This window comes from Aspergillus ochraceoroseus, assembly GCF_002846915.1.
Source record: "Aspergillus ochraceoroseus IBT 24754 chromosome Unknown P175scaffold_1, whole genome shotgun sequence".
NCBI classification, from domain to species: Eukaryota; Fungi; Ascomycota; class Eurotiomycetes; order Eurotiales; family Aspergillaceae; genus Aspergillus; species Aspergillus ochraceoroseus.
The window spans coordinates 2,901,813-2,917,002 of NW_024468476.1; the positions used below are offsets into that span (position 1 = coordinate 2,901,813).

The following is a 15,190-nucleotide window of genomic DNA, read 5'->3' on the forward strand; positions in this document are numbered from 1 at the left end:
TTACCCCCGAGCCCGAAATTAATCGTACCTTTGGAGTGTCGATCTAAACCACCAAGCACCCAAATCGGAGCTAATACAGAAGGGTACTAATATATATAGAATATATTAAATATCAAGATGCTCGAAATATAGTGTGTCTAGCCAGAAAAGGGCCAAAAAGCACAGAAAGAAGGAAGAGTTATTTAGCTAGTTGCTATCATTCAACATGAGCAGTATAGGATGGCCCTGCTATTCACCATTGACACCAAGATACTAAACTTCCACTGATGCAGGAGTGTCTTTCATATCACTCCCAGAGTATCTCCCTTCTACGAAGATGGTTCGCCATACGCATGAGACCAATGGGCAGGCTTTCCGAAATTCGGTGTGCCGTTTGTATGCTTTCCAATCGATTGAATCATGGTGTATCGGCTGTTATCGCACGCTCCAGCACTGTTGCTCGTTGCATGATAGGCAATCCAAGTTTCGGTTCCGTCGGGACTCAGGAAGAAAGAGTTATGGCCGGTTCCGTAATTGCCGTTGGCAGACGACAAAACACATCCATTATGCTTGGTCCATGCAGCGGCTGTTCGCGGATCACTGGTGCCATCCCAAGTTAACTGCCCAAGACAGTAGTCAGGCGACCAGCAGTAGGAGGCCGAGTACACAATATATGTCACTCCGTTGAAGTACAGAGCGACAGGACCTTCGTTCACCGGGTGGCTGTTCTTTTCGAAAGGCAGGGTCGGTTGGGAAATGACATGAATCTCTCCTGTGAGAGAGACGTAGTCGGAGCCCAGCTGCTGCAGGCAGATTGACTGATATTTAGCGCCATGGAAGCAGGAAAACATCAAGAAGTTGCCCCAGGCGTTGAAGCGGAGGACAGAGGCGTCAATCGACCATTCCTTCGTCAGCTGGCCGGTGTAGGTATAATCATCCCAAGGGGTTCTGCCGCCTGTTGCGTTTCAGTCACATAATTCATGAGCCACAGGATGGACAGGAGCGCCGATTTACTCACCAGACAAAACATGCAGCCGCTGTCCATCCAGATTGTCGGCATTGCCTGCGGTGAAATAGATGTACCATTTGCCACCAAGATAGTGTACCTCTGGGGCCCAGACGTTGCAACATCTTGAGGCCGTAGTAGAAGAGTACACGACCTTTTTGGCTGCAGTCTTAAGACCGGCTACAGTCGTTGACCGTGCGATTTCCACATTCGTCCATGATGTCGTGAGCAGGTAGTAATAGCCCCCGGAATATGCAACGAAAGGATCGCTCCCTCCAGGGTTGCGGATCGGATTCGTCCACCCAAAAGCAGATGGTAGAACAGACAAGCACCCTAGAAGGGCTGTTGCGATGTTTGGGAAATTCCACCTCATGATTTCAATGGTGACCAGATGTTGCTCAAGGCCGCCGGTTTCGTCTTCTCTTCGCGTTCCTCGTCTCCCGGTAGCAAAGATCTACTACCTACTTGTACTCTACGGTTAGCAGACGGCAACCCGGGAAAGACTTAGCTTGGCCCGACGAATTTCCGTCCGAGGGAGGAATCGGGAATGTCTCTCATTGAAGGAATTGACTTTTCTGCAGCATACCACATGTTGTGGCTTGTTAGAGGTCGTTTCACCCCGCCGGAGAGACACTGCATTCGTTCGTCCATGTGGAGGTTCTCGGTAGCATTGAGGGTATCATTTCACGGGCATTGACAAAACTAACTGGACAACCGGACGGGATACGCATGCACGCCTGAAGACAAATGGAACCTCAGTCCTTGGCTGAAATCGAGGGTCCATTTAGAATTGAATTTTACAATTCATCCCACCCGCGCGTTGCGACTCTATTTATTAGCCCGAAATTTTGATCGGCAATACCCTAAGTGTTAGGCATTCCTAGTTTCATACCGGAGAGACAGAGGGGGGGAAAGGGATAATATCTATCAAAACAGGTGCATTGAACGTTATCCGGTCTATATACCCAAAGCGACTTTTTATTCACTTCACCCTTACTCAAAAGAGGACACAAGAACATGGGTCATTCATCGTCTAAAGGTGTCTTTCTCTATGATGCGCTCGCTGGTGACGGGTAAAAAGTTTCATTAGGGTGCGGAATAATAGAGTCCTCACTTTTTTGCCCTGACTCCTCCATAGTATGAGAGCCACTTCCACGCTGTATACCGATCTCAACATCATAATGATGCCCGACGGGACCAGGCCTTTGCTCTTTCCTGGAGTTGCTGGACGTCCGTCTATCAGAGCTCCTACTGTCGCATGCGCCAATCCACCGGGAACAGTAATGGCGGCAAAACTGGCGTAGGTATGGAAGCGTCGCGCAAATGAGGATGAAGTTCGCCTCAATAGTCCTGTAAAGGAGCCAATATTAGTTCTTATAGAGGCAATATCTCCACTGAAGTATTCATGCTTACACAAACATAAATGCAAGGCCAAGGTTGTGTGACTGCTCCATTTTTCCGACGATAGTGATGATAGCTGCTAGGCGAGCAAAGCTCGTAATGAGAGTCCTAGATAGCACATCAGTCAGCTAGTTTATAAAAAATTTGAAGCAGATATTGTGGGCATGGAGAATTCAATCGATTGGGGGGGGGGGTCAACTCACAAACATCCAATCCCAAACATGAACATCAATCCTACTTTCTGAGTAAGTGGTAAAGATAATTCCCGCACCATTGGAATCGGGATAAGGATTAACATAACGTCGGCAATGATGTTCTTGATAGCCATTGCGAGGTAAACATAGGTTCGCCACAGGCAAGCTCCGGGGTTATTTCCCTGCCATCCAGCGCTGATCGGTTTGCAAGACAACATGAGACCAAGGATCAAGGCGATAGTGCTAGCTCCAATGAAGGCGGCTGTGATATATACTATGTATATCCTTCTATGGTCATGGGTTTTCCTGACGAGAAGGCAATAGAGCATTAACACGGCGAACTTGGAGAATGCGAGGCCGGCGGAATAGATCGCCCAGGTTGCTGCCACTAACTGATCAAGACGTTAGGAGGGTAATTTGAAATATATATAGATGTATATATATATATATATCTTACTACCTTTCGATAGTTGTCTAGAGTTCCTTGAGTAAGGGACCATAACGGGACTCCAATGAGCTCATCAGCATAACCAACTAGACATCCTCGGTTAGAAATAGTCCAGTCGACAACGGGGAAGGAGATTCATACCTATAATAAGAACCTGGGCTGCCAAAAGACAGATCTATCTGGGTCAGTCAATTCCCATGACCGGGAAAGAAGAGGGCTCTCATACCCAGGCAATTATGATACACACTCAGTAGAATTAGATGTCAGTTCGTTTCACGGCGGGTTTCTTGCAAAGAGCAACTTACTATCATCCCACCACAATTTTTCTAGTAAGCGAGCCTTTGCATAAATCCGCATCATGATACAGCTGGTACTAATTGTAATCCCGATGGAAGCTAAGACGATGTTTGCTGTGCGTAGGTGCGGATGTATCGGCGGCGTAGACCCAGCTCGCTCAACGATCATCGCCATCTCCATACTTGGATTCTAGCAATATGTTCACGGCATCTTGAATGTGCATAATCGCAATCCATACTGACATCTTTGAAAATCCAGAGAACCCGTCAATTTAAAAAGGAACGGGAGATATCTATCTGGTCACGCCATCTCTGAACCTACCGTGAGCCGTAAGTATTTGATTCAACGCCATCGCATCATGGTTTCCGGGGGCAACGCAGGTCGCCTTAGCATTGATGATGTTAGTTAAGGTTGGTATGTCCCATAAAATCTCTTGCCCGAGACCATGGACACTGGCTAGGGAAATATTCTTGAGGTCTAGACACTGAAATTAAGCACCCCCATTGGTGTTATTAATAGACTTCGCAGGCAATGCATGACGGGACCATAGTTCGCAGGAAGATTAACAGCTCGGAGTGAAGGCGGCATCGGAGGCCTGAGACGTGTACTTCCGTACGTCCGTTTAAAGCATTCAAGTTGATTTAAGGCCTGCCCTGTCGATCCCGATGTTACTCTTTTGGAAACTGTGAAGCTATATCGGCCACTCCCAAACTTCTATAGCAGCGATTCCCATCATTCGGGTCAATTTGACGCTTCGATCAGATCCTACCCGGACACTTAAACAACATTAATGGAAGTTAAATAAGAATTCCTAGCAGCAGTGGTGCTCTCGGCCACGTTGAGTTGCATAGGGCTGAAACTAGAGGTACAATCATGGGACACATGGGATTTCCGCAATGTTAAGGCGGAGGACAGGGAGTAGTATTCGGAAAGGCTGTGTCCTCTTGGTATCATGATCTGGTTAGCTAGGACGTCAAGTGCTTGCTGGGTGCTGCTTGTGCTGGCTGGCGGTTTATGGCCAAGATTTTGCTGGATGTGGGTTCTCTTTAGGAGCTATCAGTAGCTCTACCGAGGAGGCTTTCATTTTATTAGCTTTGGGTCGTTCCTTTCCCGGAAGTGGTCAAGGTGGTGGCGTGTGCTAAAAGGCTTCTTTCTACCCACAATGGGCCCATGCAACGCACAAATAATGTGAATATTACAATCTAGATCCTCACGCGAAGGATCTCCATACAAGCTCTATAAGCTCTCGAAGCCAATTCTTCATCTGATTAAAAGGGTTGTGGACAGGCCATGACATTACCGCTCCGGATGGGCCCGGCTAAGATCTTATACTCCGTATTGTCTTCAACAACATGCTTGTTTTGAAGGGCATAAAAAGATAAGCAAAAATGGGACAAAAGGAAGTCTATGAAGGGGTGGACCCGCCAACCAGGAGGCATTTAAGGCAAGGAGTCCAGGAATGAATCCATCTCAAGCCATTCTATGAGTTTAACCCTATCCTAAAGGAGTCTAGGGTTTTGATCCGGGCGATCCGATGCTGCTGTAGAGTGTAGACGGTAGATAGGTAGAGCAGAAGAGCCTGTGGCTTTCCCTTTCGTCTTTACATATTTCCCTTCGCTGCTTGATGCCATCCTCCGGGTCCTTCACGAGCTGAACAACGTCGTCCAGATGCGGCGGACGACGAGAAGGTCGCTCTTCCACCTTGTCGTCTTCATCGGCATTCTCTCTCTGATCATTTGCTGGAATCGTCCACCAACCGCGAAAAAAATATTCACATGGACGAAAATCCGTTACCAGACGACCGCCGCCGCGCTGCCGGAATCCCGCGGTCACTGCCCTGGACTTGTGGATACCTCTAAGCCCGCCCTCGTCGTATCTCGAGTCGCAGCCGATGGAGATCCCTCCTGGCTCCAATCCCTGTCCGAGAAATACCACCTGTGTATATACAATGTGGATGTGCCTCCCGATCCGAGCTCCCAGTATCTGCAAGTCCCCGCGAACCGAGGTCACGAGTCCATGGCCTATCTAACGTTCCTCATCGATAATTACGCCGACATACCTGAGGCCGGAGCTGTTTTGGTTCACGGATCACGATGGGCATGGCATAACGATGCGCCGGATTACGATAATGCATACTTGCTGTCTGTATTGAATGTGTCTTCTGCACTTGATCCGTGGGGTTACCATAATCTCCGATGCGATTGGAGTGTTAGCACTTGTCCGTCGAGTACACCTCCGCAAGGCAGTCTACAAATGTCTCTCCAATCAGTGCTGGATCCATGGGACGCCCGGGCGGCTTCCGATGCCGCGCTACCCCAGGCCCTGAGGTCGATCTTTGGCAAAGATGCGTTGGCAATCGGGCGACATGATGCTATTCGGTCCCAGTGCTGTGCGCAATTTGTGGTCGCTAGGGAGAGGGTGTGGAACCACTCTCGCGCGGAGTATATTGCCTTGCGGCAATGGTTGCTAGACGGGAGCCATGCGATAGGCAACCCACGGGCGTTGCGACGAGAGGGGATCGCCCCGCGTGATGACCGTGTCGCGGGTCGCATCATCTCGTACATCTGGCATATTTTGTTTCTGGATTTGACCAAGTCCGGCGGCGGGTCTCCCGAGGGTGGACTAGACCTGGATGCTTTGAACCAGCTGGCCTGTCCGCGGGCTGACGAGTGCTATTGTCGGCTCTATGGTAGGTGCAATCTCGAGCATTGCAGTTCACCGGGCAGGTGCTATGGCCAGTATGAAATTCCTCCGGATTTCACGGTCCCTGCCTCGCACGCCTGATGCATTATGAGCCCCCGTTTGGATATAGAACGATTTCGTTGGTCTGATCTGATGTATATGCGATGTTCCAACGACCACTGAGTAACAGCAACTCCTTATTTTATACTGGTGAGCTTCTTCCGGGAGTGTAGAAATTCCCTTGCCTTACCGTATGTGTCAATGTAGTTAATCGGAGATTTCCATTTAAACCATGAAGACTGCCAGCAATGCCAGTAAGTATTCACTACCTCAGTGACAGGAAGTATATAACTGATCCTTCACCACCTAGTCAATACCTACCCCCCCCAGAAAACATCCCAGCATTTCACAGTGACTCGGACCAAGCAGGACAAATATCGGAGAATCCTATTAGTATAAAGCCTCCTCCCCAGCGAGGGTAAGAATCCGCAGCAGACGGCGACAAGATGAGCGTCTTCGCAAATCTCCGAACAAATCCCCACTTCCCATGTCTGAACTCGCTGCCTGGTGAACTATCTATCAGTGCGGCACCAATGAGGGAATATGCAGAAAGACCCTGGTGCTTCCTAGGGGAAATCACCCAAGCCACAATCGTTCGGTTCTTTAGCGTGGAATTGTCTGTTCGCGATAGCGATGGCGCCGGGCTCACAGTTATCTTCGCCTGTCACGATGAGCCTCCTCAGAAGAATTTACAACCAGGTCGGGCCATTCTTATCTTAAACCCGTACAAAAGACCCCTGGGGGGCGGGAAGATTGGAATTGCGGTGAATGACCTTGGGCATTTCAAGGTAATTAATTTGGTCTTGTTCCAATGGGTATAGCGAGGGAATCGCTGATGGAAAGATCTCCAGGTGTTGCCATTTGGGATGCAGGCGTTGTTCGAGCTCAATGATAGGGTACAGACATTCTGTAGCCCTATCCACGGGAAAAGACCCTGTCACGGATGTGGTACGAGAAAAAGAATCATAAATAAATGTCAGCAGTGCTTGTTCTTTTGGTATTGCAATAGGGTAAGACATTGCCATAACCCTTTCTATACCTAGCTCAGATAGATACTAAATGTCTACAGGAATGTCAGGAGCAAGCCAAGCGCCACTTGGGACATAGAGATGACTGCGCCGTGCTCCAGGACCCAGATATGCGTGCATTATTTCGCCTTCAATGGGGAGAGTTAGATGAGTTTAAATGTCTACTACTAAATGCTCAAGAGAAACGGTTATAGATGTAACATCACACATACATACACACTACTATCCTAGGTTAATACCCTTAAAGAATTCAGCTTTGATTAAGAGACTCAATGTTAGCTTCTGATTGGACTATCTTACTGGCATCCCAAGGCTGAATGACGGCTCCTTGAATTCAGCCGCGGGCAGCAACAACCCCGCCATCAGTGCCTTATATATAGAGCGTAGCACGCATGCGAGCAGAAGAGATCAAAGATACATTTTCAACTTAGCTCACTGCAAAGCCCAGGGTCTGTGGACTTCGAAATGCCTCCTATCACTATCACAACTACGGGCAGGTCGGAAATCAGCCGCCCTGCTGAAAGAGCGATCTTGCGGATCGAGGTTCGTGACACCGGGATCCATAAGACGGAAGTCTCCAACAACGTCCTCGGCAGTACCCGGAGGATCAAGGAGATGATTGAACCCCTGAATGCAAAGCTCAACGGCGGGGAACCGGCACCCCATGCAGCGATTACCCACTGGACAATGGACACCCTCCACACAAGGAGCTACCCCCGAGACGACGACCATGGCCGGGTCATCGGCCACGAGTTTTCGGCGGCTGCTCATTTCGCAGTCAAATTCAAAGACTTTTCCCAAATGGCATCGGTAGCCACTGATATCAGCTCGATGCCGTACGCCAATATTTCCGGCATCGCTTGGCAGCTTACGGACGCGACCAGGCAGTCTCTGATGGCGAAAAGCAGAGGCATGGCGACCGAGGATGCGCGGGAGAGGGCAACTGATTACGTTCGGCCATTTGGAAAGCAGAAACTGTTGGCCCTGGAGATTGATGAAAGCAGGGAGAGCTATCTGCAAAACACCGGGACTTACGTGGCGGCTCGCATGCACGGATCGGTTCCTGGTGGGAGGCAGGACGGTGATGATGAGCTGTCATTCCACCCTGAGGATGTTTCATTTTCTTCAGCTGTGACTGTAAAATTCACCACAGAATAAGTTGTTTTAAGTATCCAAAGGCCATCACGACGATAGTACGTGAGTTGACCTCTGAGGAAAAGTGATGAATGACGAAACCTTGGATGCGGCGATCAACACTCAGGAAGCGTTTTTCTGGCTAAAGATCAGTTTCATACAGTGTCCAAATAAACTATTCGATACTAGGATATGTAAAAACCAGAGGAAGTCTCACAATAGAGGCAAGCCCTAATCTATCATGTCCCCATGGTTCCCGATGAGTTCCAAGTTACGCTTGAACATCCAAAAAGATGACCTCAATCGCATTTTGTAGAAACGTCTGTACAGTCAAAAACCTGCTACGGAGTACAGGATTACAAAAACTTAGACAACGCATACTAGTGGATATTGAAGCCCTGGGTCTGACCCGTTACAACGATTTGCGCCTTGGACAGTGGATCCCTCAATATTTAGAGGAGAGGAGTGGCATAACTAAGAAAACCGGGACCAGCGCGGAAGCCATTGCATTAAATTACTTCCTAGCGGGATAGGGTGGACAAAATGCCACGATAGGTGATATTTGACCAAAGTCTGCCAGGGTTCGAAATCGGAATGGTAATTCGAGAGCCTCATCCTTCTTGCAGATAATATAAAGCGTGATTTCGGCTAGGTTGCCGTTTTTTAGAGATTGTATTCAATATATGCAATGCCCGTGAAGTGCCTTTACATCGTGACAACTATTCTGTGGATAATGGTGATTGCTGATTCACATAGTAACGTGTCTGGCCAGCTTCTCGATCATCGCAGGCAAATCTATTAAATGTAAGTATTAAGTAAAAACCGGTATCCCGCATGTGTAATACCTTTCGAAAGGCAACCGAAGCGCAAGACGCGCCATTTGTTGTTTGTTCGCGATGTTCCTTGGGTGCTAATACCCTACTGACCCTCAGCAGATCGCCCCCCAAAAAAGCAAAGGTACACCCTTGTCACATTCATTTAAAGGGAAGGCCCATGTCAGAGAAAGTCTTGTTAGACGCAAAACAGTGGAGCCGGTCATCAGAGCCCAGACTCTATGCAGAGCAACCTGGAGAAAGTTTCGAGATACTGGCAAGTTGGGTAAAGCAATATTCTTTTTTCGGGCTCCGCGAACCTAATCGGGCTTTTGGCATGTAACCCAGAATGTGGATTGTTGATATGACATCAATTGCCCTCGAGGAGCGTCTTGAGCTGTGTAGATAGGGTGCAATGCCGATCTTGCTCCCCGCACCGCGAACCTGCTAACCACACCTTTTCAAGACGGTATTTGGCCAATGCAGCAGGGCCTCCCTGCCGAGACTGTGACACTTGCGAGAGTTTTTGTTTGATGATTTGCTTCTCCTCAGGCTCGACAGCCACAGAGCCCACAACCAACAATGGCCACAGATAGTAGTACAAGAACAACTGGTCAACACTCAGTTCGGTTAGTAATTTCAATCCCCTGCAGAAGAGTATTTCCACCGATTCAAGCGGATCTCGGGGATTTGAGTACCCCGGGTCTGTCTGGACAAGCAAGATGCGAAGTGCAATCGCATAGAGATTTCCAATATGATTTTCAACGGCATTGGTACTATTCGTCCTGATAGCCTCTTCCCAGTGAACAATCATGTCCCGTAAGTTGGCCCAAGCCCGGTAATCAACAGAGCGGGTTAGGGTGGACGACTGAGCAAATGCCGTAACATCAGCAATTAGTAGGAAAAATTTATACGAGGCATCAAGGACCGGTTGTGTAGAGACGAGAGTGCCAGGACCAGCATCATCGGGATGGGCGGGGTCCGTAAAATAGCCAGGTAGATCCAAGTCTCGTTTAATGATGGAGAGGTAATCCACAGAGGGGTCGAAAAGCGTCATAAGGGCGGCATGATACAGAAATGATTCAATGCATATACGCTCAAGGACAATCGCTTCTTGGGATGAGTTCCGCGGCTTAGGCTTGCGGAGGGTGAGCATTTTCCCACATGCTAAAATGTGGGAGCTGGCGTTTGGCATCGTATCGTAGCGACCGTTCTAAGTAATAATCAGTACGACACATCATGGCGAATGGCCAATCAAGGAAGGGTTACTTACCTCAAAAATGCATAAAAAGGTCGTAGTCGCCAGAAGCCAATCCTCATTGCCGGCATATTTCCCTTCTAGTATACCGGTTTTTACGGTGCCAATTGCAAAGAGATAACTTTCTACCGCGAGTGAAATGCGACGAGGCGATTGCGATGGGGTACTTATGGCCGCAACAGCAATCAAGACTGCCATGAGCGGGGGGTGGGCCAGTGCAAGTCGAAGAATATATGAGTTCTCGGAATACCTAGAAAGCGAGGTCCGTCGAACAAGACAAGGATTGACGGAGTGCGCGAAGTATCGATACAGCTGTGAATGTTCCTCCTGGTGAAACGGACCAGGCATAGCTACCACTGGAGGAAGCGATGCTGCCGGGGAGTGGTTGATCACCAATTCTACCACCCGACTTTTATTTTCACTGAGTACGTTAGTAGAGTCCAGATCACATTGACTACCTTTAGAGAGAGAGAGTGTGTGTGTGTGTGTCTTACGCTTTCAAGTACCTACGTCGATCAATCGACTGAACTTCGCTAGGCCATCTACATTCAAGATCATTGCGCGTACAGCCACCACATCGCGGACGTTTCTCGTCGCACTTCTTGCGACGCCGTCGACCTATTCTGTGGTTAGTTATTTATTCCCAAAGGTGCACTGCTTGCTGTCCCCTTCACTTCCGCCAGAGAGAGCAACGCACATTCTCCACATCCACTTCTCGTCCTCAACCTGGCGCCAGATGACTGAAGGCTCCCATGGTGGATTCGGTCATTCCAGGGCAACATTTTGCAGATTTCGTCATTCTCGCATCCTATGCTATCGCCAGAGTTCAGTTTGAAGTAAGGTGAACGAGACACAGTGGCAGGTGGGAAATTCTCCAATTTGCGCAAGAAAGATAAGAACGCTTTACCGCTACGGGAGACGGCAACATCCACTATGGTCATTATGTTTCGTGAGTGGGAAATAGAATGTCGTTTATGCCATGTGTATATCTAGCTGCGCCAGGGTCGTCAAGGTGATATCCGACGAAAGAAGCTTTTCCACCCGGGAAGTCTTGATGCCACCTCCAGCGGCGAATGGACGATCTACAACGCAATACTCCGTAATATCTACAAGAAGAACCGTGATCAGCAAAACGCTAGTCTCTGTAGAGAAGATCGCTACCCACTTGGCCAATTCCCGGATTTGTCCTGGCCAACTTCCATCCTTTCTTCTTCCTTCTTTTTCCCTTTTATTAGCCCTGTGGTTGGGGGCACAGTTATTGGTCTGGATCAACAGCCGTTAATGAGAAGCTGTAACTTCGTGCAGGTTTGGCTGCAGCTTAGGCGAGGACAGCACTGTGGGCACGCGCTGTGCAAGTGCCAGAGTTGCTCCGTTCTACTTTGTTTTTTGACACTGGTATACTAACTATGTATATCGATCGAATTGAATCTTGTGGAGCGTAAATAAGTGGCCGTCGTACAGGGAGGAACTACTCCGTACGGCTAAAGGTATTGGCATATGCGTATATAATATACCAGAATAGCCTGACCTTTGATGAAGACAGAACTAGGCTTCTCATAGCCTAACCTGAGTATTCCAATGTTGAAACCTACATATTACGGTTACTATCTGGATTCCTTCGTAGTGGAACTTGTGGAGAAAGAGTGACTACTCCGTACAGTGGATGGTTAGGCCTCTCAAATACTTTCGGGAAGCATAGCAGCATCTATTTCCCTGCCCAAGGGCCATCCATCGAGTACGCATGGCGAGTGAATAGTATGTGCAAGCCTTGCTTGTGTTAAATCGTAATACTCTACAAGGCTAATGCTTATATATACAGAAACGTACGAAAACTCCTCTGCAATCACCCGGAATGCCTCCACGCTATTGCAGAGCACTATGAATCTATCTCCAGCAGTGAAGCCGCCGCTCTTATGAACGCTTACGACAAGCTGTCTACATTCCTAGACGTAAATCGTGTCTTGATGATGGAGTTCACATCAGATCCAAATGTCACTTGTGTGGCATTCTCTCATGGGACAAAAGCATGGTCTTGAACACGGTCGATTCTTCATCCGATCTCAGGGGCTGTTTTCACGGATATAATTTCCGTGGATAAGAGCCCCGGCGCTAGGTATAAACACCCGGCAGAGAGGATGGGCAAGTCGCATTACAAATAGAGGACTTTGGTTGGTAACTAACTGGAAACCATCACGGAATGTAGGGATGAAAGCGATCTAGGTAGATCGAAACGGTCGCGGATGGGATGCTGCAAGGCGCGATATCCGGCCCACAGTGATTGTGCAGAGCTTGGGAAGGATTCCAAATATTCTTCGTTCTCTGCAGATTTCGAACCCAGCCAGGGGTACGACTGAAAAAAAAAAATGAAGGTATTCAGATCCACCCGGGTTTGTGTCTTATAGATTAACAGCCACGGACACATTCCGAATAGGCCAATAGAAACCTACTATTTATACACATGGACTTTTTGTAAAAACATGTGAAATTCCGGGCCGAGGGAGAAAGAGAAACAACTGCGAAGCAAGGCGAACGCCCACTTTAACATTACCCGAGTGGATCGGATCAGGATGAGTTCTGAACAAGATTAATCTAGTTACCTAGTATTGCCGGAGAATGGACCGCCCACTGCGGTCTTGTGCCGTACAACACATCAACTATACTATATACATACACAAGCGCAAGCCTCTTATACACCAGAGAATATTAAACAGAACCCCTGAATAGCCACTAAAAGGCGATGCGCGCTGCATGTGCACGCTAACCCAGGCCAGCGCGATGTTGCCCGGGGCCGGCGGGCCCTAACTACGGAGGAGGATCAATGCTAGGCGCTTTATTGGCAAGCATCTTCAGTGTAGATCCCGCAGAGGATATAACCGGTGTGTCTGAATAGGATTGAAGTGATTGGACATCAAGAGATTTTCTTCTCCATTGCATGAACTTGAGTTACATTTGGGTGCAGAAAATTCACATATATCAGGGTGCACGCAGGTTCCCGCCTGTATTTCAGGACAGGTTTTCTTAACCGCTAGAGATCAGATCCTCGGGAAACTGCCGACAGACAATGAAGCTCTCGGCTACCGTTAAGACTGTCCCGGTCCTGGCGGCCTGCGTGCTGGCTAAGGTTGATTATCCTGCTATACCAACCGATCTCACCACTCCAGTCCAGCAGCGTCTGGCCATCTACGGCCCGACCTGTGAGATGCCCTATTTGGATCATGATGTATATGTAGACAATATGCTGATAATTCGCAGCTGTCTCCGTTGGCTGGAACACGTACACCAAGTTAGATCAGCCCTGCGTTCAATATGGTACCTCTAGCAGCTCTCTTGACAAGAAAGCTTGCTCGTCCATCGACCCAACCACCTATCCTACTTCTCGTACCTACGAGAATGTGGTTATCCTGACTGGACTGACCCCTGCCACCACCTACTACTACAAGATTGTGTCCACCAACTCGAGCGTGGACCACTTCTTGAGCCCTCGCACCCCCGGAGATAAGACCCCGTTCAACGTCAACGCGGTCATCGACTTGGGTGTTTATGGAGAGGATGGATTCACCATTTCCGGCGACAAGACCAAGAAGGACATCATCCCGACCATCGATCCCGCTCTCAACCACACCACCATCGGCCGCCTGGCGACTACCGTCGACGACTATGAGTTTGTCATTCACCCTGGGGACTTTGCCTACGCGGATGACTGGTACCTGAGACTGCATAACCTCCTGGATGGCAGCGATGCCTACCAAGCTATCCTAGAGAACTTCTACGACCAACTGGCTCCTATATCTGGCCGTAAACTGTACATGGCCAGTCCCGGTAACCATGAAGCTGCCTGCGAGGAACTTCCTTACACGGATTGGCTCTGTCCCGATGGCCAGAAGAACTTCACTGATTTCATGCACCGCTTCCGCCACACCATGCCTACTCCATTCTCCTCTGTCTCCTCCAACTATTCTGCCCAGGTTCTCGCTAACAAGGCTCGCCTGCTCGCCCAGCCTCCCTTCTGGTACTCCTTCGAGTACGGCATGGCGCATATTGTCATGATCAACACAGAAACCGACTTCCCGAACGCCCCGGACGGGAAGGACGGCTCTAAACATCTCGATGGTGGCCCCTTCGGTACCCAGAACCAACAGATTGAGTTCCTTGCCGCTGATCTGGCGAGTGTCGACCGCACCGTTACCCCTTGGCTTATTGTGGCGGGCCACCGACCCTGGTATACGGCTGGCAGCGGATGCGACTCTTGCCAGGAAGCGTTTGAGGAGCTCATGTACACGTACGGTGTTGATCTTGGGGTTTTCGGCCACGAGCACAACGCTCAGCGCTTCCTTCCTGCTTACAAAAACGTCGCCGATGCGAACGGCATGAAAGACCCGAAGGCCCCGATGTACATTGTTTCCGGTGGTGCGGGTAACATCGAAGGCCTCGACTCCATCAGCAGCAGCAGCACACCCTCCTTTTCCGCGTTCAACAATGATCAGGATTACACCTACGCCACTCTCCGTTTCTTGGACGAGAACAACCTCAGGGTTGACTTTATCCGATCGGATACGGGTGAGACCTTGGATACCAGCACCTTGTACAAGAGCCACAAGACCCAGTTTGTGAGGCAGTAACTGGAATTGGGATTTTTTTTTTTTTGATGTGTAGTCTAGGGTGTATGTCTTGAAGCAGAAATGTAAATAGCAAATGTCATGATTGAGCTTCTGATGGATATATTCCATGCTAGTCAGTTTATTCCAGCCTTGATCTAGGATTATCACGAAAAGCCTCATTCACTTATTGTCCTGCAAATTACTAGATCGGGCTAGTTCAGCCCCTCGCTTTGTAACCTCTCCTCTCCCATTCTCCTCTGATCCATCTTTGTGTTACCACCACCTCTGCCTAC

The 15,190-nt window shown here is 48.9% G+C and overlaps 8 protein-coding genes across 8 annotated transcripts; 5 read left to right on the forward strand and 3 right to left on the reverse strand.

Annotated features, from left to right (window-relative positions):
• Positions 1 to 153: 153 nt before the first annotated feature.
• On the reverse strand, positions 154 to 1,722 carry P175DRAFT_0553899 (glycoside hydrolase family 43 protein). The gene is made up of 3 exons (XM_040900522.1): positions 1,505 to 1,722; positions 998 to 1,439; positions 154 to 934 (listed from the first exon to the last, which is right to left on the reverse strand). The coding sequence occupies exons 1-3, from the start codon at positions 1,634 to 1,636 to the stop codon at positions 309 to 311; spliced, it is 1,200 nt and encodes a 399-aa protein (XP_040756005.1). The 5' UTR covers positions 1,637 to 1,722; the 3' UTR covers positions 154 to 308.
• Positions 1,723 to 1,970: 248 nt separating this feature from the next.
• P175DRAFT_0553900 (uncharacterized protein) lies at positions 1,971 to 3,601 on the reverse strand. Its single transcript, XM_040900523.1, has 7 exons — positions 3,334 to 3,601; positions 3,255 to 3,274; positions 3,170 to 3,203; positions 3,041 to 3,114; positions 2,590 to 2,972; positions 2,399 to 2,494; positions 1,971 to 2,335 (listed from the first exon to the last, which is right to left on the reverse strand). Exons 1-7 carry the CDS (start codon positions 3,503 to 3,505, stop codon positions 2,035 to 2,037), a joined length of 1,080 nt encoding a protein of 359 aa, XP_040756006.1. The 5' UTR covers positions 3,506 to 3,601; the 3' UTR covers positions 1,971 to 2,034.
• A 1,336-nt stretch (positions 3,602 to 4,937) lies between these two features.
• P175DRAFT_042621 (DUF3431 domain-containing protein) lies at positions 4,938 to 6,383 on the forward strand. The gene is made up of 3 exons (XM_040893149.1): positions 4,938 to 6,217; positions 6,306 to 6,321; positions 6,378 to 6,383. The coding sequence occupies exon 1, from the start codon at positions 4,994 to 4,996 to the stop codon at positions 6,107 to 6,109; it is 1,116 nt and encodes a 371-aa protein (XP_040756007.1). The 5' UTR covers positions 4,938 to 4,993; the 3' UTR covers positions 6,110 to 6,217; positions 6,306 to 6,321; positions 6,378 to 6,383.
• Positions 6,155 to 7,326, forward strand: P175DRAFT_0497732 (zinc finger MYND domain-containing protein). Its single transcript, XM_040896342.1, has 5 exons — positions 6,155 to 6,217; positions 6,306 to 6,321; positions 6,378 to 6,855; positions 6,919 to 7,077; positions 7,137 to 7,326. Exons 3-5 carry the CDS (start codon positions 6,514 to 6,516, stop codon positions 7,287 to 7,289), a joined length of 654 nt encoding a protein of 217 aa, XP_040756008.1. The 5' UTR covers positions 6,155 to 6,217; positions 6,306 to 6,321; positions 6,378 to 6,513; the 3' UTR covers positions 7,290 to 7,326.
• A 64-nt stretch (positions 7,327 to 7,390) lies between these two features.
• Positions 7,391 to 8,460, forward strand: P175DRAFT_0553903 (SIMPL domain-containing protein). Its single transcript, XM_040900524.1, has one exon. It carries the CDS (start codon positions 7,561 to 7,563, stop codon positions 8,251 to 8,253), a length of 693 nt encoding a protein of 230 aa, XP_040756009.1. The 5' UTR covers positions 7,391 to 7,560; the 3' UTR covers positions 8,254 to 8,460.
• Positions 8,461 to 9,411: 951 nt separating this feature from the next.
• On the reverse strand, positions 9,412 to 11,081 carry P175DRAFT_0506236 (Zn(II)2Cys6 transcription factor; the record flags this gene model as incomplete). Its single annotated transcript, XM_040898172.1, has 4 exons — positions 9,412 to 10,254; positions 10,315 to 10,753; positions 10,794 to 10,917; positions 10,997 to 11,081. The coding sequence occupies 4 exons, from the start codon at positions 11,079 to 11,081 to the stop codon at positions 9,412 to 9,414; spliced, it is 1,491 nt and encodes a 496-aa protein (XP_040756010.1).
• A 796-nt stretch (positions 11,082 to 11,877) lies between these two features.
• Positions 11,878 to 12,911, forward strand: P175DRAFT_0553905 (uncharacterized protein; the record flags this gene model as incomplete). The annotated part of the gene is made up of 4 exons (XM_040900525.1): positions 11,878 to 11,942; positions 11,999 to 12,034; positions 12,119 to 12,297; positions 12,364 to 12,911. 4 exons carry the CDS (start codon positions 11,878 to 11,880, stop codon positions 12,456 to 12,458), a joined length of 375 nt encoding a protein of 124 aa, XP_040756011.1. The 3' UTR covers positions 12,459 to 12,911.
• A 79-nt stretch (positions 12,912 to 12,990) lies between these two features.
• On the forward strand, positions 12,991 to 15,046 carry P175DRAFT_0450354 (purple acid phosphatase family protein). Its single transcript, XM_040894462.1, has 2 exons — positions 12,991 to 13,493; positions 13,552 to 15,046. The coding sequence occupies exons 1-2, from the start codon at positions 13,361 to 13,363 to the stop codon at positions 14,916 to 14,918; spliced, it is 1,500 nt and encodes a 499-aa protein (XP_040756012.1). The 5' UTR covers positions 12,991 to 13,360; the 3' UTR covers positions 14,919 to 15,046.
• The last annotated feature ends 144 nt before the right edge of the window (positions 15,047 to 15,190 follow it).

What these genes read in the sequence shown, in the direction of transcription:
- P175DRAFT_0553899 (XM_040900522.1), bottom strand. Translation starts at nt 1,636, where the DNA reads ATGGACGAACGAATGCAGTGTCTCTCCGGCGGGGTGAAACGACCTCTA. An exon ending in CCTCCCTCGGACGGAAATTC is followed by an intron (nt 1,440 to 1,504) that starts GTCGGGCCAAGC and finishes AGTAGGTAGTAG; the next exon opens with ATCTTTGCTACCGGGAGACG. An exon ending in GCGGCTGCATGTTTTGTCTG is followed by an intron (nt 935 to 997) that starts GTGAGTAAATCG and finishes GAAACGCAACAG; the next exon opens with GCGGCAGAACCCCTTGGGAT.
- P175DRAFT_0553900 (XM_040900523.1), bottom strand. Translation starts at nt 3,505, where the DNA reads ATGGAGATGGCGATGATCGTTGAGCGAGCTGGGTCTACGCCGCCGATA. An exon ending in AAAATTGTGGTGGGATGATA is followed by an intron (nt 3,275 to 3,333) that starts GTAAGTTGCTCT and finishes AATTCTACTGAG; the next exon opens with TGTGTATCATAATTGCCTGG. An exon ending in GGCCTTGCATTTATGTTTGT is followed by an intron (nt 2,336 to 2,398) that starts GTAAGCATGAAT and finishes GCTCCTTTACAG; the next exon opens with GACTATTGAGGCGAACTTCA.
- P175DRAFT_042621 (XM_040893149.1), top strand. Translation starts at nt 4,994, where the DNA reads ATGCGGCGGACGACGAGAAGGTCGCTCTTCCACCTTGTCGTCTTCATC.
- P175DRAFT_0497732 (XM_040896342.1), top strand. Translation starts at nt 6,514, where the DNA reads ATGAGCGTCTTCGCAAATCTCCGAACAAATCCCCACTTCCCATGTCTG. An exon ending in ATGACCTTGGGCATTTCAAG is followed by an intron (nt 6,856 to 6,918) that starts GTAATTAATTTG and finishes AAAGATCTCCAG; the next exon opens with GTGTTGCCATTTGGGATGCA. An exon ending in TCTTTTGGTATTGCAATAGG is followed by an intron (nt 7,078 to 7,136) that starts GTAAGACATTGC and finishes AAATGTCTACAG; the next exon opens with GAATGTCAGGAGCAAGCCAA.
- P175DRAFT_0553903 (XM_040900524.1), top strand. Translation starts at nt 7,561, where the DNA reads ATGCCTCCTATCACTATCACAACTACGGGCAGGTCGGAAATCAGCCGC.
- P175DRAFT_0450354 (XM_040894462.1), top strand. Translation starts at nt 13,361, where the DNA reads ATGAAGCTCTCGGCTACCGTTAAGACTGTCCCGGTCCTGGCGGCCTGC. An exon ending in GGCCATCTACGGCCCGACCT is followed by an intron (nt 13,494 to 13,551) that starts GTGAGATGCCCT and finishes GATAATTCGCAG; the next exon opens with CTGTCTCCGTTGGCTGGAAC.